This window comes from Pantherophis guttatus, chromosome 3, assembly GCF_059756535.1.
Source record: "Pantherophis guttatus breed Tessera chromosome 3, ASM5975653v1, whole genome shotgun sequence".
Lineage (NCBI taxonomy): Eukaryota > Metazoa > Chordata > Lepidosauria > Squamata > Colubridae > Pantherophis > Pantherophis guttatus.
Genome location: NC_142065.1, coordinates 129,133,005 through 129,156,788, shown reverse-complemented (window position 1 = coordinate 129,156,788; position 23,784 = coordinate 129,133,005). Strand labels below are relative to the sequence as shown.

The window sequence follows — 23,784 nt, the reverse complement described above, 5'->3', positions numbered from 1 at the left end:
TATGAGTGTTTGGTATTAATTATCCATATAATATTACATACAAACATCAACATGATTAGGTAATTTTGTGTCAGATTTCCATTGTTTGGAGCCAATACAACAAAAGAAAAGTGATGGGTGAGGATTTTTACCCCATCCAGTCCATCAATCCAAACATAAGAAAAATTGTTTTTTACTATAGACGTGGAAATCATTTAACTAGTTCAGGAACAATATTGAGATATATTCAAAAATAACATAGGGGATTGACTAAATCTACCTATTGGTATACAAGGTGTAAAAATGAAGGTCCTAATATAGAAGATGCCCTGTTGATCCCAAAATAACATATTTTATACATATCATTACAAGGTATGAAAAAGCAATTCTTTGGCAAGGTTTCAAATTCAGTCTCTGACATTCCACTGGGAGAGTTCTCCTACTGAAACAATGGCTAGTCATTTCTAGCCCCTGTCCACAGTGCAAAGTTATATATACTAATCGTCTCAATCAATGCATTGCATATTCTTATTGAAATGAAACGTGAATCTGTAATATTTCCCAACAGTAACAGCTAAACAGTTTTATTTAAATTAGAAGATAAATAGTTTTATTTAAAGGATGTACATTAAATTCTTTCCTGATTTATGTATTCATGTTTTAAGAATGGTATATATTCATTAAATATTTGCTTAATTAATTTGCCTTTATTTATTTATATTTCATATTTCTAAACCACCCATCTCCCTCAGAGGGACTCTGGGCAGTATACAATATAATTTTTCTTTTTACCAATTCTGTTTTTCATGTATGATGAGAAATTGTAATTTTTTAAAATTGTAAGCCATCTCTCATAGTCATCGAGCTTATAGACTACAACAAATACGTTAAAATAAAAATCATAGTTTTTGCTACAAATGAGGATGCCAAATGCAGAGTTAGCAGGTTTTTCAAAATTGATCTCAATGTAGCCAAGTGGCACTATTCTAAGAGTCTACTGTTGTAAATACGTTTCTGTAGTGTTATGAACAAGACGAGATCTAGAAAACTCAAGAAGACTGTGAACCATTATGCCTCCTCAGTTTTGTCATCTGAGATTGGGAAGCCAGAAAGTTATACCACCTCAGACAGTTGTGACACTTGCATTGAGCAATGATCCCAGAGTGAAGTTTGAGGACATGTTGTAACATTCTTGTGGAGACCTACAAGACCTTGTGAAGTCTCAGTCTGATCCAGCCTAGTTAGGAGATCAGATGGGAATACAGGATATGATTACATTAAATGAAATAATGGAATGAGTTAAATAACTGAATCTTGATGATGACTGCGATATGTATATATTTACATACCATTATGTGATGCCCTAGTTTCTGTAGAAAACAGTGAACATTTGAAGACTCAAATATGAATGTTCAGGTAGTGTTGGTTTTGTGCAATATCACTTCATTCTGATTTTAGAATAAACGTCAATTCTTTGCTTCTTTCCTTTTAGGAGTTCTCTGGAATTTATCTTCTTGTGATGCACTGAAAATGCCAATTATCCAGGATGCTCTAGCAGTGTTGACCAATGCAGTGATCATTCCTCATTCTGGATGGGAAAATTCCCCCCTTCAGGATGACCACAAAATTCAACTTCATTCATCACAGGTGCTGCGCAATGCCACTGGGTGCCTAAGGTGAGCTCTGATAGCTAAACTGCTTGACATTTTCTTCCCTTCTACTTTCTTAATGCCACAGAATTTAAAATAATTCTTTAGGCAGCATAAGAAACACAATGATATGTTTTTATAGTATGATATTTTTATTTAAAAAATTTCTCCCATTATTTATAGAGATGGAGAGAGTTAATATATATAGGTAGTCCTTCTTAATTATGATAATTGGGAATAGAATTTCCATTGTTAAACAACACAATTGTAAAGTGCAATATCACATGACCACACTGCTTAGTGATGGAAATTCTTGCACTTCTGGCTGCCATGTGCTACTTCCTTCTGGCTTCCCCATTGACTTTCTCTGCAAACAGCTAGCAAAGAAGGAAGGCAAGTGTGCCCAGATCATAATCACATGACTATGTGGAATACTGTGACTGTTAAGTACAAGGAGTAGTCATAAGTACAACATGTTGAGTACCATTGTAAATTTGAACAGTCATTGAATCAGCATTATTAAGCAAGAACCACTTGTATTCTGAACAGTCTTCTGCATTGGGCGTATATAACTTGTAAGATATAAAAACTCTACTGATCAGCCATCAGGGATTTCATAATCCTTATTTTCTGCTGTCTGCCTGGGGTTCTAAAGATATATGAAGTATCAAATTTATCAAAAGCCTTTACTGATCTAAATTGCAGGGTTGTCTGTATCGTGTTGGTCAAATTATTTATTTCTTTGTATGTGTCATAAACAAGTGAAATGGCCTTCAAAGTTTTTTTTTTTCAGAATAGTTTATAGCATTTACTTGTTATCTGTATCCCACCTTCTCCTACAGAAGATCAAATGAACATATACTGTATCATATTCTCTCCATCACAGTATCAATCCTGTGAGGTATCAAGAGGTATGGTAATTGGTGTTGCTATAAAGTAGATTTAGATATATTTCCTTTTCCTTTCCTATATCAGCTTTCCTCCCTTTCTGCACTCTGCATAACATTGCTTATCCTGAAAGGGAATGTATCATGTTATGTATGTATGTATTACTATTCAGAATTTCAATATTTTTTTGGTAAAAAGGTTAGAGGAGAAATGACAATATTAAAGTAAGCTGATGAGATGGTTATGTTTGTTTTTACCATTTGACTGTAGCAAAGTAGTGAATGTAGGATCACGTTTTGGTTACTGCTGTAAAAATATTAACACTGTAATAAATTTTATAAATTTAGAAGCATGTACTTTCTAAACATATTTATTTATTCATCACATTTATACAGCTGCCCATCTTACAATCAACTGACTCTAGGTAGCATACAACGAAGTGAAAAACAAAATATATTGCTTTGGAGATTTAGGGTGCAATCCAAAAAGCCTGTGGAATAGCAATGTACAACTTGGTTTGTTTGTTTATTTATTGTTCACAGCATAACTATCTTACTCTGCATGACAACAATTTCTGAAATTCTGAAACATTTGTGTAATGTCTGTAGAGAACTGGTTAGCAATTTGTGATGTGCAAGGATGCCATTTTTCAAAAAACCTTGCTAGCGAAAACACCGCTGAACCATTTAATGGAGCACTTTACATTATGGCTTTAGGCTGTTGTCCTTAAAAGACTGTACCTGTAATATTCTTACAGATATTCCACAGACGTTGCTCAGTAAGACTTGGTGGCATAAAATTTAAACTGATTTGAGTTGTAGCTTCTATATAGTTTATCAAAAGCCAGCTGCCTTTAGTTTGGCTAACAGTGACTTTTGATAAGCAAACCTTTTGCTAAATTATACCATATCTCCACTCTATGTATGTGTATTCATGTTCGCTGCATGATTTTGGCTCTTCAGGTTTACACTGCAATTCAGGAATTGTTGCTGGAAATAATGCAAATTTATGTAGCAATAATAAATCATCTAGAACTTTTCCTGTTTTGCTTTGTAGAAGTGAAATTGTGAGGGAGGTAAGAGTTATTTGGTGGCTTCTTTAAAATGATCTTCAAAAAACCTGGAGATCCATAATGAATCATTTATCTTTGAGCTTGAGCAACTCACTGACATCTCCATTAGCATATTTTTTGTTTTGCTCTATTTCTGGAGAAAGTGGTCTTAATGATGTGCAATTTCTGAGAACTGGAACACCTGATGCAGAAGCTTTCTAGGATACTTAAAACAAAAGGAAGAGGAAAGCATACTTAGCAAGATTTCTAGAACTTTTTACAACCTCTTAAAAATAGATTTACTTAAGCTCTCATGACTGGGGTGGGCTTAGATTAAGGGACACTGATTCAGTGCCGATCTGCCTTTCTCATAAGGATGCAGTGGGAAAATTTTAAACTCTGCAGACTCAAATTGGATCCACCTCATTTTTAGATCTAAACTCTGTTTTTCATTTTTTCCCCCCACCATATAAAATTTGGTCTCATTCTGTTCAGGTTTTGGAGACTTATTCAGCTAATTGACAGACAGACAGGCAAAATCTTGAATCGCCTTATCTTTTTTCTTTTGATATTTCATTGGGTTGGAAACAATAAAAAGGAAACAGATTCTCTTCAAAGTTCCTTATCAGTATTTTTAAAGGTTTTCCTAGGTGTTTTCAGAAGTCAAGACTCTTTACCTACTTTCCCATTTGAGAACTTTTTTCCTTTAAAGCTATTGTATTTTAAAGTAGTGGTTATAGCATAATTCCCATCTCCTAGTTAAAATAGTAGCAGGTTTGTACAAATAATTGCTTCAATCAATATCTAGAAGTAATTTAATTAGAATATATTAAGTTATAATGAAATATGAATTGTAGAATAATTATAAAATAAAAGTAATCATCGCAAAATATGCCATTATCTCTGTCTTCTTTTTTTTTAAAAATATATGAGTGATTGATATGAGCCAATCCAACCCCATAGCACTGTTATAATTAATGATTGAATGGACTTAATATATGTTTTAATGAAAGAACACTGGTGTTGAAAAAAGACTAGCCTGGATATAAAAATGAGTAGGAGTAAAAATAAAACAGAGTAGCCTTGACTGAAAAGAATATTATTTGATTGGCGAACCAAATTTAAGTATGTATATTGTGTAAGTCTATATATTTTAAAATATAGGGGGCTACTCTAAAAGACTGTAGGGAGTTTTTCTCTATAAATGTAAAGTTAGTTGCAACATATAAGTGCTGCTATGGTGGAGAATGTATGTCATTCAGGATTGGAGTTTTGAGTTGTTCATGGAGAAGTAAGTCAGTTGGTAAATTATGGAATATTGCCTACCCAGTATGTGGTTAGGTGGCCTATAGTATTGGATATTGATATTTTCTTAATATCTTAATATTTCAGATTAAGATGTTGTTACTTGGCTTCCATTATACAGATATAATGCCTTATTTCATTTATCTGACTTTTGGTTAATAGTTGTATAATAAAGAGGAAAACAGTACTGATCACAACAACATTCCCTCTATTTATTTGTTCAACTTGTATGCCGCCTTTCTCCGAAGACTCAAGGCGGCTTGAGTGGTCCCAACCATTCTGGCTTTGCAGACTGGTGGCAATGGCAAGGGTGGAGAGGGGATGGTTTTGCGCAAGTGGCAGGTGCACACACATGCCACTCACAGAAATGGAGCTTTGCATGCATGTGCGCTTGCCAGCCGCTTGCTCAGGTGCAGCTGCAGATGTGCGCTCGCCTGCCGCTTGTGCAGCCTGGTTTCCCTGGGATCCCTGCTCTATATCGCATACCTGGTAACCAACATCTAGATAAAATAGTATTGGATCAGCATAACCAGATAATGACATGGGAATTATATATTACATAACACACAACACCACAACCTGCCCAATTACATACAGGGCTAGTAGGAAGGCACTATATGTATTCCAATCCACAATTAATCAGTAAACCTTGGTTCTTCAAGTTTATAGCACTGACAGGGTTTTCAAGGGGGGTAGTGAAATATCTGCAAATGAATCCCTGCAACTTTGCACGTATACATACTGTATAGTGAATGCCAAAACATACAATTTTGAATGTCTGTTTTGCATAATAACTAAGAGGTGCAATTCTGTGCATCCTTTAATGCCCCACTGTTAGCTATGGAGGCAATATTCTGAGATGATTGAAAAGTATAGTAGGGTGAGGGTATGACTACTGTATCTTATTTCTGCTGCAAAGGTCTGGATGGGCTCTATATGTAGACCATAGAAACAATTATAGACCATGTAAAAATTCTGCCCTGTAACAATCTTACATGATTGCTTTTCTTTTGCAATAAACAATGCTCTGAATAATACCGTGCTAGATATTTTTAGCTTAGTTGTCATTTTAGATGATATTTTGGTTCTTTTGCGGTAGTATGTAGAAAAATGTGATTTTATTAAAATTGTGGCATGTCTGTAAGAATTATATGCCATTACTATAAAACCTGGGCTTAAAATGTAAATATATTTTTTTTTCATTTTAAATTTCAATGGCATGCTGAATATTCCTAGCAGTCAAGAGGTGACATCAGCCTTTTCTACAAAATTTCCCTGATCTGTGTTAGAAATCTGCCTAAGGGCCATAACTGAATAATTTTGTTTTAGTATACATTTAACTCTTTTAATTATTTACTTTAGGATTTGCAGGACTTGGAACAGTTATACTGTATATAAGAGTTGGTTGCTCTTTTGCTCTCACTTCAATCTTGAACTGCATTAATGAACAGCTGCTATTTGAATAGGAGAGAAATTGTTCATTTGAGCAATTTTGAGGACATGCAAATGATAGACATAGGTATTAAGATTATGTTACCCAATATTATTTGAAAGAGGATAATCAAATAGTTCTATTATTAATAATAATAATAAATTTATTTACGGTCACAGACCAAAATGCAAGCATAGCTACAGAAAAACATAGGAAAAAGAACATCACGAACAGCCGGCCACCGGAAGCCCCGGCTGAGAGGGACCACAGTGCTCTCCTCTAATGGTTACGGCTCTTAGAAAAAATTTTGAGACCTGAGAGGTAGTGTATGAGGAGCCATCCCCTAAACAATACAAGGCCAAATCTCTATCATTGGGCCCACAGAAATCTGTCTCTAAGAGAGACATCAAATTAGTCCTGGCTACGTTGTACATGGGGCAGTGTAAAAGGACATGCTCCACAGTCTCAACCTCTGCTCTACCACAGGGACATAGCCGCTCGCCCCTCGGAAGCCTCTTAAATCGTCCGTCCAGCAATGCTGAAGGCAAGACGTTAAAACGAGCAAGGGAGAAGACTCTTCTATACTTAGGGATGGTTAGAGTATAGAAATATGAGGCCATCCTCAGTCCAAAATTATTAAGTTGGCTGAAGACCAGAGGGGAGCAGGTTTTATTAGCTCTCAGATATTGTAAGTCTATGTCCACAAGCTGTTGGGCTACCCTAAATTGGGCGTCTTTAGGGCCATAGTCTCCCATGGCATCCCCCGAAAAACCTAACAGGTGGAGTTTCTTCGTCAGTTCCCTCTCCCATCGAGACATATAGGGGTCAGCAAACACCAGGGAGAGGTAGCTGCCAGGGGCTGCCAAAAAGAGTGCCCAAAACCACCATTTAAAGGTGTTGATCCACGCCATGCATTCGACTGATCGAATGCCCAGTTCCAGATACATCGGAGCAAAGCCAACACAGGGAGGGAGACCCAAAAGTTTCCTTAAAAAAGCAGCCTGGGTTCTTTCAATACACTCCTTGAAGCCCTGTATCCATATAGGAATTCCGTAAAGAGTTTGGGCCAAGGTTTTGGCTTTGTAAATACACAGAGCAGAAGGAATGAATTGGCCACCTTGGGTATAGAAAAATCTTAAAATCTGCTGATGGCTACAAAAAGCTGAATTCAGCACCTGGGTTCGGTGTCTAGTCCAAGCTCCGGTGTTCTGAAAATGTATACCTAAATACTTAAAATGGGAAACCTGCTTAACAGCATTACCCTTAATAGCCCAGTTGTGTAACTTCTGGGCTCTAGAGAACACCAAGACTTTTTAATCAAATAGTTGAATCATTAGTAATCTTACCTACAGTTTACCTGTCAGAAAATGTATGACTGCCAGAAAGTATATCTTTTAAGATCTATTCCAGTATTGTCATTGAATGAGTTCACTAAACAGATATAAAACATTAACCATTTAAGATGGAAGTAACATTAAATATGTTTCCATTGTAAACAATTTTTTTAAAATAATAACATTAATATATTAGGTATTCCCAAACTGGTTAAAGGCTCTTCCAAAGATATAATAAATAGCAATGATATAATAGATTGCAATAAGGATTAAGTAAGGATTAAAACTTACGAAGAAATTTAAGTAAACTTTTTAAATAAGATACATAGAATCAGAACGCATACAGATAATGGATAACTTCATCAGTGCTAAAGATATTTTGTTAGGTGAAATCTATGGGTTTTTAATATATATATATATATATTGTAAAAATAAGTGTTGAACTATTTAATTTCTGTTCATTGTTGGAATACTTAGTGTCACAATTATTAAATATAGAGAAATAATTATACTAAAATAGTTTAAAGTGAAGAAAAATATAAAATAATGAATGATAAAACATCTTAAATAAAGCAAGATCTCAGTCAAATAAGGGTTGCTTTTTCATCCTATGAGTGAAGAATATTATTAAACAATGTTTTAGACATTGCTCTTTTAAGAAATAATGCAAACTTTGAATTATTAATATATATTTTGAAAGAAAGTCTTATCCAATACTATGTACATAATTATTTTAAAATTTAAACAATTCATTAACCAGTATCAGAAAAATGGGAAGCAAATTTGTTTAAAAAAGAATTTTGGAAATATATTTAGAAACATATACCAGGAAATATGACTTAGTGGTCTATTTTAATGAATTAGTTTGCTGATGGCTTCTAACCCCACAAAGATAAGATAAAAATTATCTTGGAAGAAATGACTAATATTCACCATTTTATAATATCACAGATATATAGCATATTTATGTATGATACTTAAATTACTAGACTTTGATTTTAAATGAAATACACTGTATATCATTGTGTATCAATCATATATTGTTGTACTTTTATTTTTGTTAAAGGGATGAATTCTTACTGATAATTAATTCCATACTTATTGATAGATCTTATGAATGAGGGGGAAATCTATTTCTTTTTGTTTGTGAAATAAAACAATAGATCTTAGTATATGGGATATGTTGAAAAAATAGTAAGACTCAAGGGGGCAGAAATAACAATTTCTACCTCTTTCTTACTTTGATAGTAGACTGATATGGTATCATGTTTTGTTTGTTTTGTTTTTGTTTTTATTAAATTTATATACCGCCCTACTCCCGAAGGACTCAGGGCAGTGAACAGGCACAAAATAAAATACATAGATACAAAAGTTAGAAACATAATTAAAACCAGATTAAATAATTTAGCCCAAGACAATTAAAAACCCCAATAATTTAAAACAGATTAAAATTTCGATTTAAAAGAATTTTAAAACAGGGGAGAAAATTAGGCCAGGCCAGCTTGCTGGAATAGGAGGGTCCTAAGAGCACGGCAGAAAGTGCGCAGATCCAGGATCCTCCGTATCTCTGGGGGGAGCTCGTTCCAGATAGTGGGTGCCCCCACAGAGAAGGCCCTCCCCCTGGGGGCCACCAGTCGACATTGTTTGGCTGACGGCACCCGGAGGAGCCCCTCTCTATGAGAGCATACCGGACGGTGGGAGGCTGTTTGTGGTAGTAGGCGGTCCCGTAAATAACCAGGTCTTAAGCCATGGAGCGCTCTAAAGGTGGTGACCAAAACCTTGAAGTGCACCCAGAAGACCACTGGGAGCCAGTGCAGCTTGCGCAGGAGAGGTGTCACATGGGAGCACCATGTTGCTCCCATAACCACTCGCACGGCCGCACTCTGCGCCAGTTGGAGCCTCCGGGTGGTCCTCAAGGGGAGCCCCATGTAGAGAGCATTACAGTAGTCCAGGCGGGAAGTGACGAGGGCATGAGAGACTGTGCGTAGAGAGTTCCGATCCAGAAAGGGATGCAACTGGCGAATCAGGCGAACCTGATGAAAAAAAACCTGATCATGCTATTTCCTTGTGAATATCTGAGAACTGCTGAAAAATAAATCTGCTCTGGAAGTAAAGTTCATTTGTCCTTACTCAGGAAGCTACAAATAAGCTCAGACATGAGAACTGAAATCTATTTCATTTGACAAAGCTTGACAATTTGTTCATATTATTTGAAGGCACCTCATGTAGGTTTGGGAATGCACTAGCCAGTCCTAATTCCAATACACAACATGGTCACTGCAACATAGATCAAGAGCTGTTAAGGATCAGGGTCTTGAAAAGTGGAAAGGTTCTCATAGTGATAGGCAAAGCACAATACTGCTGGTTGGGCAACTTAAAACCAAGAATTATAGAGCCATCTGTAACAGTAAATGTCAGTGTTGATGATAAATGATACTACTTACAAGAACAGTTTATTTGAGACAACTGTCATCTCATTGATCATCAAGATTGATTTGGACCACTTGACTGCCCAAGCATGACTTCATAGCCTAGCCTCACATTAAGTAGAATAGGATGACTATCCTAGGTAGAAAAATACCAGTCTTCAGTCAATTGTACTGTTTTAATTTTGATCCAAAATGAAAGTTGTTGAGTAGCTTAGGTTCTACATTAGGCATTAATTTAATGGAAATGTAAGGAAGATTTTCTGAAGAAATGAAATCAAGATTTCAAGAGGTTGTTTAAACACTAAAACTAAGTAAGTAAGTTCTTTTAATAATCACCACAGTCTCTTACTGTGCTTCCAATTTTGTATTGTCTAGGGTCTCTTGTGCTCTATACAATCCCACATGCATTAAGGAAAATATTTTCTAATAGTTAATACTTATTTTCCAGTTTTATGGCACATTATTTTAAATTACATGCTGTGTGTAATTTGCTTGATTGAGTCTTTTCAGCCATTTCTATATGTGTTCTTCTGTGCCCTATTCTTTTTCATTTCTTGGGTTTTTCTGCTTCTCAATTTTTCGAAAAGTCTCATTTGTAAAATATTTTTGTTGTTTCACTTTGCTTTAGGAGGTAGCTCTCCTTCTCTTCCCTATCTTTTCCATGATATGCAGAAGGACAACTTGATAAGAAGGATAGTTAAGAGATAGGAAATGCATTTCAGGAATTAAAATTCAGCATGTTTAGAAATTCTAGAGATTTATTTCACCAAGTTTTTAATTGTTTCTTGACTTTAGTATTCTATTTAATGTATTATTAAATTTTATTATTTTAAAATGTACTTATTTATTTACTCATCAGAGTATAAAGGTGGGGTAAATATTTTTTTAAAATGGCTTGATAAGTATTCCTCTACGTCAGGAGTCAGCAACCTGTGGCTCCGGAGCCACATGTGGCTTTTTGGGCCCTCTGCTGTGGCTCTCTGTCAGGTGATCCCACCACTGGCTGACCCCGCCCCTCATCCTCCCCTCCCAGTCACTCCTCGCCTGGCCTGAGAAGGTAAGGGCGACGGTGGAGGATGGAGAAGCGGCCAGGGCAGAGACAGAGAGATACAGAAAGAGTGGTAGAGAGAGAGACATAAAGAGATACAGAGAGAGAAGGAGTGAGGGGGGAGAGGGAGGGAGGGGAGAGAGAGAGATGTCAAAAGGATTTTGTGGTTCCCGGTATTTTTTAATAACTGGTTCTCTGCCCTAATGACCAGCTGGGTAGGCATGACCAGGGGGTCATGTGATCGATGGAAGTGAGTGACATCGAGTTGGCCACGCCCATTAAGGTTTTGTGGCTTGTGGTGTTTTCTTTTCTGTGGGAAACGGGTCCAAATGGCTCTTTGAGTATTTAAGGTTGCAGATCCCTGTTCTACCTGGTACACTACAGATGTGATGAAACTATAGTGACTGGATCCCTGATAATTTCAGAATGAAAAATGTGGCTGAATAAATGAAAATTAACTAATTTTATGAATCATTTGACTGTAAAATCAAGAATGCAGACCCATATTCAAATTTACATTGAGTTAGGTAGTTACATTATGTATAGTCAAGGGAATCAATAACTAACAGTTTAAAAATGTGTTATATTTTGCTGGTATAGTCAGAAAAAGTAATGCTACATAGACAATGCAGAATTTGTGCAAGAACCTCAATAAAAAATCGATAAACCAGTATTATATTCTGACGTTGAAAATCCCAACAAACAATTTAGCACTATTATTTTAATTTCAGTAGATTTGAGATGTGTTGCCATTTGTATTTAAATATATTATAGTTCTGATTGATTTATAAATTTTAAAATGCTAACTTGAACTTTAAAATAATTGTATAATGTTCAGCTAATTAACAAAAAGTAGAAATACATATAATAGCATTAACAAAATAAAATTCTAAAATTAATACCATAAAGAGGAAAACGAGAAAAATATAGAAAATTATGTTATGAATATTACAAAGGCTCTGACTAGATTCTTGAAAGACTGTTTTCTTGCACTTTTATTAGGGGGAAAAAAAGAATTCAAATTTTGACAAACAACACAATAACAATTGGTTGCTAAAAACCAAGTGTAGATTTCTTCTTTCAATATTATATGTGTATGATAATTTTTGGCTATCCTTATGCCCAGGGGTGGGTTCTAAAATTTTTTACTACTGGTTCTGTGGGTGTGGCTTGTTTTGTGGGTGTGGCTTGGTGGGGTAATGTGACTGGGTGGGTGTGGCCAAGGTTTTTTTGTTTTGTTTTTTTTTACTTTTAAAAGCATTTTTTCTATAACCTTAAGAGGTTGCAGAAAAAAATGCTTTCAGAAGCCTCTGAAGATCCCAGCTGAGCTGCGCAATCATCAGAGGCTTTTTTTTTTTAACTTTTAAAAGCATTTTTTCGGCCAAAGAGGTTGTAGAAAAAATGCTTTTAAAAGTTTTTTTTAAAAAAAGTCTCTGATGAGTGGGCGGGGTAAGCGAGCGGCAGACCAGGCCGGGGGCGTGGCCAGCCAATGTTATTACCAGTTCTTCAAACTACTACAAATTTTTACTAATGGTTCTTGCGAACCGGTGTGAACCGGGAGCAACCCACCACTGCTTATGCTTGAAAATACATTTGGGAGATACAGTAACTAAGAATAACATATGCTTCTTTAACACAGTAATTGATCCTGAATCATATTATCCATCCTATCATTATTTGCTCAAATAGCAGCAATAATAGTAGATCAAAGGATATAAAATAAGATTCCAACTCCTTGGTAGCATATTGAATAGCAAGTTGCAGCCAATGTAATTTAACATAAATGTTATGTAGCTGAAACATTTTTGTTGCTATTAACCTCATTCAAGATCTAAGATTCAAGATTTCAATTTGTTTAAAGCAACCCTCCAGTAATTTACTAGGAAAGAACACTGAAATTCAGCGCCTGTAAAATCATTTAAAATATAGTATTGGAATAAATATGGGAAGGTATCGCAATTCAATTCATTTCAATTTATTGCAATCAAAGACCAGTACAGATAATAAACAAATAAAATATAAGACAGTTAAAATACATTTGTAAAATAACCTAAGTAGCATCTAATATGTAAAATCCATGATGTAACCTATATTAAATTATAATGTAAACACTAAATACAGTGCCTAAAATTATAACAAAGTACAATTATTAATATCAGTGAAGAAATAATATCTAAAATTTAAATAAATTATAGCTACAGGAATGCATTTCAGGATATTGATCCATCAAAATTCTGTGCTGTTGTACAAACCTAGCTACATGCACTGTAATAAAAGGTACTTCATTTATAAGCAGCATCTGGGCATAAGCCAAATCTAGGCAACCAGGATATCTACTAATCAGAGAAAGTATCAATCTTATGGATGTCTCCATAAAGGGAGTAACATTCTGTTGTTTCTGCCTCTCTGGAATCATAGAATCAAAGTCTTTCAACCAATGACCATCCAGTACTGCATTACGACTTTCTCTATGGCAATTGACGTGGCTTAAGAAGAAAAGATGTGGTCCATCTTCCATGCTGCCATCCAGGCAGATAACATACAAACCCTCCCTAACAATGAGAACAGAATGTAATCATTTGCTTCTGGTTCCAATATGCAATTGGCAGAGCAAATAAATGGTTATCAGGATGAAAATAGTAAGATATGTCAGAGAATACCCAACTGACGATAGCACCATCATAACCAGAAATCAAAATTTCTTGCAGATTAGGTTTTATTCATAGTATGTTAATATAAAATAATACATTTTTTGGTAACTGAAAATAACACAAAATAGAAAGGTTTTGAAATTCTTAATGCAAAACCATTGTAAACTTTCTTTTTTATAGAAAAGAATTTAGATGTAAGAATTATGAAGATTTTTAATCAAAAATGACATCTTACCTCCATAAAGCTACTTTTTGAATTTTTAAGTTTTCTCAGATTCACAATGTTCTAATACTATTAGAATTTCAAAGAGTTTTGGAAAAGATCATGTTGAACTAGTTCAGAAGTTAGACCACAAATGTTTTGGGACTGTAGTATCTAGAAGTCTGAAAGTTACAGTCTCAAGCTATCTGCATTGTGAATGAAGTTGCTTCAAAGGGATCAATGTTAATGCGTTTTATACAAAATAAAAATAAAATTGAGCAAAGAATCAACATTGTTATTTGCTTCCAGGAATGTCAGCTCTGCTGGAGAAGAAGCTCGGAGAAGAATGAGAGAATGTGACGGACTTACTGATGCATTGCTTTATGTGATTCAGTCTGCTCTAGGAAGCAGTGAAATTGATAGCAAGGTTTGTTCAGTTTCTCTACCCTAGACTGATTGATTGATTGATTTGTTTATTTGTTTTTGCACTCTCAATCTCACAATTACTAAAAGGTAAGTTTCTATCATGGGCACTGTATTATCAGCCATGAAATATGCTTAGTTTCAAAAATCAAATAATAACTCCCAAACTCTTCCCAAAATGAAACAAATCCTGGCTCCTGTCCTCTTTGCTAAATAGCTCCAACTATTGCAGAAATTGTACAAAAAAAAAAAAAAGATTCCCGACTACTCAGGGCTTATTTCCCATACTTTATACTTATAGAATTGGAAGGCATGCAAAATGGATTTCCCTGTGTAGTGGTAATAGCTAGATTTTGAGATACTTAATAATGCCTTGCACTGCTTCATATGTATTCATTAATTCATCTGCCAGAGTCACTTCAACAGTGAGATCAGCAGCATATAAATGTAATAAATAAAACATTTTCTCAAATTCACTTTATAAAGATGGAAGGTGGAAATGATAGTAGTTGTATTCAGTGCACCTAGAAACATAGATTAAGACAGATCACCATTCTTTCTCCTACAATTTGTTCAGCAATAAATGGAAGCATAGTTTAGTCTATTCTTAAAACTAATCAATTGAAACTTTTTTTTAATTTGTTATAATCAAATAATCTTTGCCCTTGATTTTATTTCTGTATTTAAAGGGCTTAAGAAACAAGTTTCTATATTATTGAATGTATGAGTGCAAATCAAGGAGATCACAGTGAACAAACATATCTCTGTCTTTGAATATTTTACAAATATATTCTGATAAGATTTGAGAACACATTGTAAAATATCCTTACTTTAGATTTAATGAGATGAAAAGCAAAGCATTTTTCTTTACTGCAGATATTGTTATTGAGTGATTAAAAAGTGCAATAAATATGCACCTTACATTCCAATAAGAGCACACCTCATGGAGCAAAAATACACTTCTGTGGAAATTTAGGAATTCCTAAAAATTTCCATTCTTAGTGCCATAGAAAGTAATGAAATGGATTTTGTTGAATAAAACAACTTCAGACAGTGCTATTTTAAAGCACATTGATGTCTTTTTCTTTTTGGCAGAGTAATTCAAGAAACTTTGATCCACAGCTACTGATTTAATTTTTTTGTAACTAAAAACTAAAATTAGAAGCATCTATCCAAAGCATGATACACTGGCAAACCATTTTTACTGCTTACTAATTGATGGAGAATTGTATAACAGAATGCAATTTTCAAGCACATCAATTATCCTGACAGATAAAATTTAATACAATGAATAATCTTCTTAGTGTGTGCTACTCTTCTCCATCAAAGATACACAAAACAACTCTGCTTTTTCCAACGTCTGAAAAGCTCAACAGGTGCTAAGTAGTAGCATTTAAATATAATGCAAAGGAATGCTAGACAAAACTGGTATTTCCATTACTTTCATTCTTCATTGGCAGAGCTAAATTATAATTCTATTGATTTATTTTTATTATATGCATGAATGTTATAGAAGATGGTTATCTGACCTCAAATACTCTCTTCTGTATTTACCAATCAGAAATGCATAAGCAAATTCCACCCCTTATGCCTTGGGGAAATTCATGCAGTAGATTCTTGTAAGCAGCGTTGTTAACAAAATAAATTCAGAATTGCTTCTCTCACCTGCAAACCCGACTTTGTGAGCAAGTTCTTAGAACAACAAACTTTGGGGTTATAAATATTTTCTTCATCTTCAACCAGAGTTCCTATCGTTGGCCACTGCCTTCTGTGACCCCTTCTTGAACACATCTGAGATTCTCTGTTATTTCTAGCAATCCCCAGGACTATGCAATTTCTTGACATCAGAAAATGATTTGACAAACAGCTAAAATCTACTAAAACACTTAGTTCCAGTTGAGGCAAAACGAGAATGGGGCCTCTAGTGATGCAGCAATTGCAAGTTTCCCAGTCTCTTGACATCAATCAAGAGGTCACTCAGGTTTTTCAGGGTTCAAAGGAATACTTGATTTCTACTTGACACTAACTACATTTCTATTTACTGTACAAAGCAGCCAGTATCTGTTTGTCTTTCAAGTTTTTTCTTAGAAAATAACCTTAGTTATCAAACTTGGTTAAAAAGTAACTGCATCCTCTCTGAATCTATGATCTCTTCATAAACTAGAGATACACCTGAGGTCTTTCTACATAGAATCCCCATCTGATGAGACCTGTTGGCTTCCAATAGCAATACCCAGCCCTCTGCTCAGAGAGAGATGCCCATTTGATAGAGCAATTTTTAATTCAGTTCACTTATACATACTAAACATTCTTCCAGATAATTACATGGCTTAGCATCCATACATATATATCACAGATATCACAGCTAAGAAATTGTTTAACTGAAGTTGCTTGAATGATCACACAATTCCCCCTTACTATTCGTGTTTGGTATTAGGTGACCCCAGTGTTCTTTTTAACATCTCTCTGTGGCGTCAGGAACTGATGGAATTAGATAGAAATTGTACCTATTTGTGCACAGCCTTTCTCCCATCAAATAATTGTATCATTGCAAGAGGATGCCAAATGGACTCTGCAAGCATGTAGCTGATACGTTTGAATTAACAAATGAAGTAACATATACATACTGAAACTGAGTCAATATATCAGATATGACTGATATATGGTGATATGGGTAGGGATAATTTTTCAATCTTGATTGAAGATTGATTTCCAATTTGGAATATTTTGTCTGATATGATGATGGGGCAAAGAGAAAATTTTGTCACCATTTATTTAAATATTTGATATATCTAATACAAAATGGAATGAATGCAATTGACAACCAATTAACAATGTACTTATTAAGATAATCTTAAAAAGACATAAAATTATGCTCTAAATTTTTCTTGTTAGTTTGAGATGTTTCACACTCATCCAAGCAGCTTCATCGGTCAAAGCAAGTTAGTTAGGCAGAGAGCCGTTGAAATGTACCAACTCCTCAATGAAGGGGTTTCCTCCCCAAGTGTAAGCGGAAGTTCATTGACATATTACAGTGCACTTGGGAAGGAAACCCTGAGTTTGGTACATGAGAAGTTGGTACATTCCAACAGCTTTCTGCCTAACTAACTTGATCTAACTGATGAAGCTGCTTGGATAAACAGCGAAACATCTCAAATAAGAAGAAAAATAAGACTAGTTGCCATGACTCAACCTTCAGACAACTTTACCTGGATGACTGAGAATGTTCATTGACATATTGCAACACACTTTGAGGAGGAAACCCCTGAAGTTGGTGCAGGGGGAGTTGATACATTCCAACAACTTTCTGCCTGACTAACTTTCTCTAACTGATGAACAGCAAAACATCTCAAACTAATAAGAAAAATAAGTCCAGTTGTCATGACTTCAGACAACTTTACCTGGATAACTAAGAATCTTCATAGACATTATTATTATTATTGGTTCGATTATGCTGTAAACGTCCTGTTTATTCTTACAACTAGGGAGGTGAGATTTATTTATGTATTATTTCTGCAGAATTACCTATATAGGAATCATAGATTCTTACCTGGATAACTGATCAGGGTAGTAAGAGTATTTAAAAAATAGAAACCTGCAAGCAGCACCATGAGGAGATTATAGGAGGTAGCAATCAGACCCTGCAGTGCTAATTCTGCCAAATTTAAGTGTAATGTGGATTATTTGAAGAAATCCTAATAGAGACCTCAGGAAATCATCTGTGGTTTTCTAAAGGCAGTTTTTTAATGAGTTGCAAATGAGAGAATCAAATGTTTTTATTCTATTTTATCTTATGCAAGGTAAGGCCTGTAGTTTATTTGTTCATTTTTCAATTCTTAAAATTTAAAGGGGAGTGAATTTGCAAACAAAGGAATAAATGACCTATAATCCTTCATAAGATTATTCTAACACTAACCATTTTAGGTTGAATCACAAATTGTTTTAAATTAAAACAAAATAAAATAAAATGTTTTTAAGGTTAGGTTTGCCACCGAGTTTACTACATTTCAGCATAGATTCCCTAAGACTCCTATGTGATATTTCCATCAATCTTGGAGATAATTTAAATTGCAGATCTATTATTTTCACTAAAGGGATAATAATCATCGTTGATGATGGATGATCCTTCACAATACATATGGTGGTATTCTTTTTTTTCCGAACTCCATATGTGAAAACCTTAACACATTTTACCTTTGGTTTTGTTCTCTTTCAATATTCACATTCCTGCTACATCTAGACAAAGACTTTATTAGCTCAAAGAAATATAACTTGCTTTATTTACATTTTTCATGGAGGTGACAATAATTTTCATACAGCAAGCTGCATATTTGAAAATATGCACATACATAGAGAGAAGAAACCTTTGATGGAATAAAAATGTCTTCTTTCATAGGAAAACTATCTTGTGCCATGATGGGATATTTCAGCTAGCATTCTAAATATATTAAGAAAATTGATAAATTTGTTGATGAATATGAGCATTCTAAATGTATTATAATTTGTTTGTTTTTTTCTTATTCTTTCAGACCGTTGAAAACTGTGTGTGCATTTTAAGGAACCTCTCATATAGACTCGCTGCAGAAACATCTCAGGGACAGCAAATGGGGACTGATGAACTTGATGGTTTACTTTGTGGTGATGCCAATGGGAAAGATACTGAAAGTTCTGGATGCTGGGGCAAGAAAAAGAAGAAAAAGAAATCTCAAGATCAGGTACGTGCACTTAGCTTTAATTGATCTGATTTTGTGCGGCCCAATGCCAGAATGCTTTTGGATAGCTGACAATAATAGTAGTAATGGCAATAAGGCCATCTCCTACAGCCAAATAGTGCAGTATAATAGAGTCGAAAATAATTTTTCTTTCTCCAATGAAACAAAACTTCTGTTAAATATATTAAAACAAAGTTAGTCCTGCATAAATTTTAACTGTTAAAATAAATGAAAGCTAGAGAATGTAACTTCAATTGACTGACCTAATAGGGACCGTTAGGGTTCTTTTTACTTATTAACTCTTCAGTTACTACAGTATTATTATATGGACTCTAATATGAAGTAAATAATGTAATGGTATTGTGAAGAATTGTTTTGTTAGATATTGCTATTTAGCATTTGTATAAATAATAATTGCAGAAAATTTCATGTAAAATTACATTATTTGGAACATTTCTTGATTATCTTTAAAGACACTTTTAAAATTCCATCACATAATTAATATTTTTCTTTGTTAGACAATCTGCTTTTTTAACCACTTTGTCTAAATAAAGTTGAATGCCTTTATGATTTGATAATTACATTTATTCTGACGAAAATCTGTTCCAATAAGCTAATCAGTATAGTTTGAATGAAATAAATTCTTCTCTTTGCTGTATGTTTCTGGGATCTTTTCCTTAACAAGATATGTAATAGCTTCCATAATTTGTATTAACCTTTGTCTTAATTGCTCATTCAGTTGACCTTGATTAAATCTAATTGCTATTATCACAATTCATATTAATTCCATCCATACAAAGTTAAATTATTTATTATTGTTTATTTTCTGGGATTAAATATAATATTATAATTATAATTATAAGTATCTTGATAGCTCCAGCCAGATTCTAAATCTTACTATTAGTTATGTTCTGTATTTGACTCAAATTATTACAGATTTTAAACTTCCTCCATAACTTGTTTCTTCTACCATGAAATATGATATTGCATTTAGAGATTTCCTGTCCTGTGGAAAATAATTCATAACACACTGCAGTGATTGGGGTAGATAGGTGATCTAGTTGTCCAGTTGCCAATTAGACCCTTCCTCTAAAAGCTGTCAACTCAGTTCAGTATTTTGACATTATGTTGTGAAGGGAAGGAGAACGTTACTTGATCCATAAATTGAGATCATTTGTAGCACCTGCTAAAGAAATATTATAACATGTGACATGGAAAAATATTTAGGACTAATGTGTTTGATTTATTATATATAGTCTTTTAAATCAATATAAGGTTAGAAAAATAATTATTACATCAAATTTAGATATTATCTAAGTTCTGGGTATTGACATTTTATATCAAATGTTTGTAATGATAAAGTTTGAGACTAATAGTTTTCTATTATGCTATTTATAGCAAACCTGGAGAAAAAATTGAGGTGATATTTATTCCTACCCCACTACCAAAGCAAGGCTATCATTTCTGAAATGAGAATTTTCTTGCTAAAAAATTTGGCAGATTACAGCACAAGGTTCCATTATTAGTTGTCTATCAAATCTGAAAATGTGTTGTGTTTCTGATGTCATACAGATGGTATACTTTTTCTTTCCTGGGTATCTTGGAAAATTTGAGGTTGATAGGTAATATAGAATCTAGAAAATATATTTGCATAATCAACTGATCCAAAGTTTTTGTTTCTGTAGTATTTTATTAATCACAATTTAGGAATTTAAATTTACAAACATTACAATATAGGTAATTTTACTGTAATGAGTACTGTAAAGAGATGATGGATTCCCTTTAGATTTATTTAAGAATATTATGAGCAGGAAAATTATATGTAGATTTATGATATCTATAAAAAATATTCTACATTAATGGTAAAAATTCTGTTGTAGGTTATCTAGCCCATTAACACTTTTATTGTAATAAGACAGTCTTGAAGGTGCTACAAGATACATTTTGATTATATGATTTGTCTTTTTAGTATTTTATGTAACTTGGAAATTGGCAATTTCAAATTGCCCTCTGAAATTGATTTTCTAGCTGTATGATTCTACTCATTAAACCGCCTTGAATTCATTTGGTCTAAATCTAGATAAACCACCTTAAGATTGCAACCTGTGATTGTTTCTCTGAAGGTACAATATTCTGATCCTCTTATTGTATACCTTAACATTTCTGTAAGGTTGGGTGATTATATTCAGATAAAACTTTTCCACATTCTAGAATTATTCTTCATCAGAATAGAATGAAGACCTTGCCTTAGCTTTCCTTGTCCATCAAAGTGATGGGTTTAATATCGTTTTCTTAAAATAAGTTGTGCAGAGAACTGTGCATGTAATTTCACATTTTTGTTCATTGGACTGTATATAGCATGAAGATAAATTATTCCAGCTTCAGACTTTAGATTAGTATAGTGATAGAAACTCAAAGAGCTTTTAGATTGATGGTTGATACTTCTAATAATATAATTTAGTTTTCTAAGTTATTTTAACCATGGTAATATTTTTCAATTTATACTCCAAACTTCATGTATGACTTTAATCCAGAAGGTAGTATTTAATCAGTGTGCAGAGACTTGTCACTGTGACTCCCATAATCTCTTGATTCCTGCTAGCATCTGAATTACTTGATTAATTAGACTGTGACAAATGTTACAGAACCATTCTTATATTTATTCAAAGTCCACTTCATATTGTAACTCTAATGGCCTGTTAGTGTGTCGCTTTAATATTCTCAGAGAACTGCAACAGATGAAAAATAATTTTGAGGAAGAAAATTGCAATTTTGCATAAAATGTATATAAATTAATCTGTATGCATGATTGCACATTTGAAATAAATTACTATGACATAAATAAAAAAATATATCACCATCTGTGGAGGATGATTAATTGAGTTATGTGCCCACTTGGGATAGTCCGCTATCCTGATGCTCATTGGACACTGTAAGTACCTCTTCCTACTTAAAAATAGCTTTTTAAAAATAGGATATATTGCTACCCTGAGTTGCAATGTATTAGGGAGCCAGTTTAGTGTAGTGGTTACAACTCCAGGCTAGAAAGCAGGAGACCGTAAATTCTAGGTCTGCTTTGTATGAGATTAGGTATATAATATTGCAGCAGCATGAGAGAAATGATGACTTCATGAAACTTCTTTATGCTTATGGAATGACTTTTTGCCTTTGGAAAGAACTTCATTGCTTTTGCAGTGTTATGTTAACAGGTCAAAATGGCAGTGTGCCAGGAAATTCCTAATAAACTGTGTCAAAGGTGATAAATCATATAATCTAATTTTGGGAAGGGAACACATTGGAACCAATCACATTAAATCTAAGCCTGATGGGGCATTTAACCAGATGAAGGTTGACAGTAATAAGTTAACAAAGTAATAATTACCAAAGGAGATTGCTTCCCCCCCCGCCTCCCACAGATGATCCTTATGCATGCATGCATGTATGTATGTATGTATATAACCATGTGCATGAGGATCCCAGATCCTTAGAATCCCACAGTCATTCTAAGAAAGGCTTTTTCAGTATAGTATGTTGTTCATAAGATCCTTGTTTTATACTAGACCACTCCAGTCTATTTATAGATTGATTTATTTAATAATCTCTTGCATTTGAGAAATAAACTCACATGATATTTTAGGATTTAGACTTTTTTTCCAGATTATTGTTGGCAAAGCAGAGAAAATTCAGGGAACTCCCCATTGGAGAATCATAGAGATGGAAGAGGCTATTCAAGCATTAAGTCCAATTCTCTGTACAGTGCACAAAGGTGATGTAAAGTATCCACCTATCTGAATACATCTAATGAAGGGTAGACCATTGTCTCCCTAGATGGTTGACCTGTCAAACTGTTTTTGCTGCAAGAAACTTTTTTCTATGGTTTCTCTCTTGAGACAAATCTCAAACTAGTTCAGTTTTAAGGGGAAAAAATTAGAATAATAAAATTCTGAAGATACCATTAATCTCCCCAAAATATGTTTTTATGAAAAAAGAATTTGCCCTCTTTTAGATTTCTGGACTTTTGCATATCCTTACACATAGAATGTGACCAAAGCTTTATCCTGCTGTTGTTTAAAAGAAGCCAGAAAAAAATAACTGCAATGTTTAGCATTTGTTTTATTCATTTTATGGTTATGTCAACACAGAATCTGCCAATGTGAAAATGTAATCACGCCACTCATTCAATCAGTTCAATTAAAGAGATAATTAGAGCAAGTTACTTCATTTAACAAACAATATAAATCTTAAAAATATTAGTTTCTGTTTCTTTCATTTTAATTTAAATTATTAAATGAAAATGAAAAGGAGAGAATAAATGAAATGAATAATGAACAGAATGAATAATAAATTATTAATGAATACATTATCAATCAAGCTCATGTTAACATTGATTAATAAAAGAATGTAATAAAAATACATTTTCCATGTTCAAAAGTCTCTCTTGATACTACAAAATAATAGTCTTTTCTGACCCACTCATTCAAACTTTATGCTTTAAACCTGGATTCAAAATATTAGGCTTTATTCTAGGCAGAAACTCACTAAAAAGGCATCATTCTCATTCATTTGTGGGACTTCAAATGGTCCAGTCACTCTTTTCTGCCTGGTGTTGTTTTCTATCACTGAAAAAAGCAGGTATTCTTTTTTCTATCAGATAATTTTAGGACAGACTACCAGGCCATTT

The 23,784-nt window shown here is 33.9% G+C and overlaps 1 protein-coding gene across 21 annotated transcripts in view; it reads left to right on the top strand.

Annotated features, from left to right (window-relative positions):
- CTNND2 (catenin delta 2) overlaps window positions 1-23,784 on the top strand; it is a 479,927-nt gene that overhangs the window by 373,817 nt on the left and 82,326 nt on the right. For all 21 annotated transcript variants that reach the window (XR_015733589.1, XR_015733588.1, XR_015733587.1 and 18 more), the window contains 3 exons: window positions 1,472-1,655; window positions 14,278-14,395; window positions 18,921-19,106. Coding sequence is in view for 17 of the 21 variants with exons in the window: in XM_034411885.3 (XP_034267776.1) it covers window positions 1,472-1,655; window positions 14,278-14,395; window positions 18,921-19,106 (488 nt within the window). In the remaining 4 variants the exon portion in view is untranslated. The remainder of the gene's footprint in view (window positions 1-1,471; window positions 1,656-14,277; window positions 14,396-18,920; window positions 19,107-23,784) is intronic.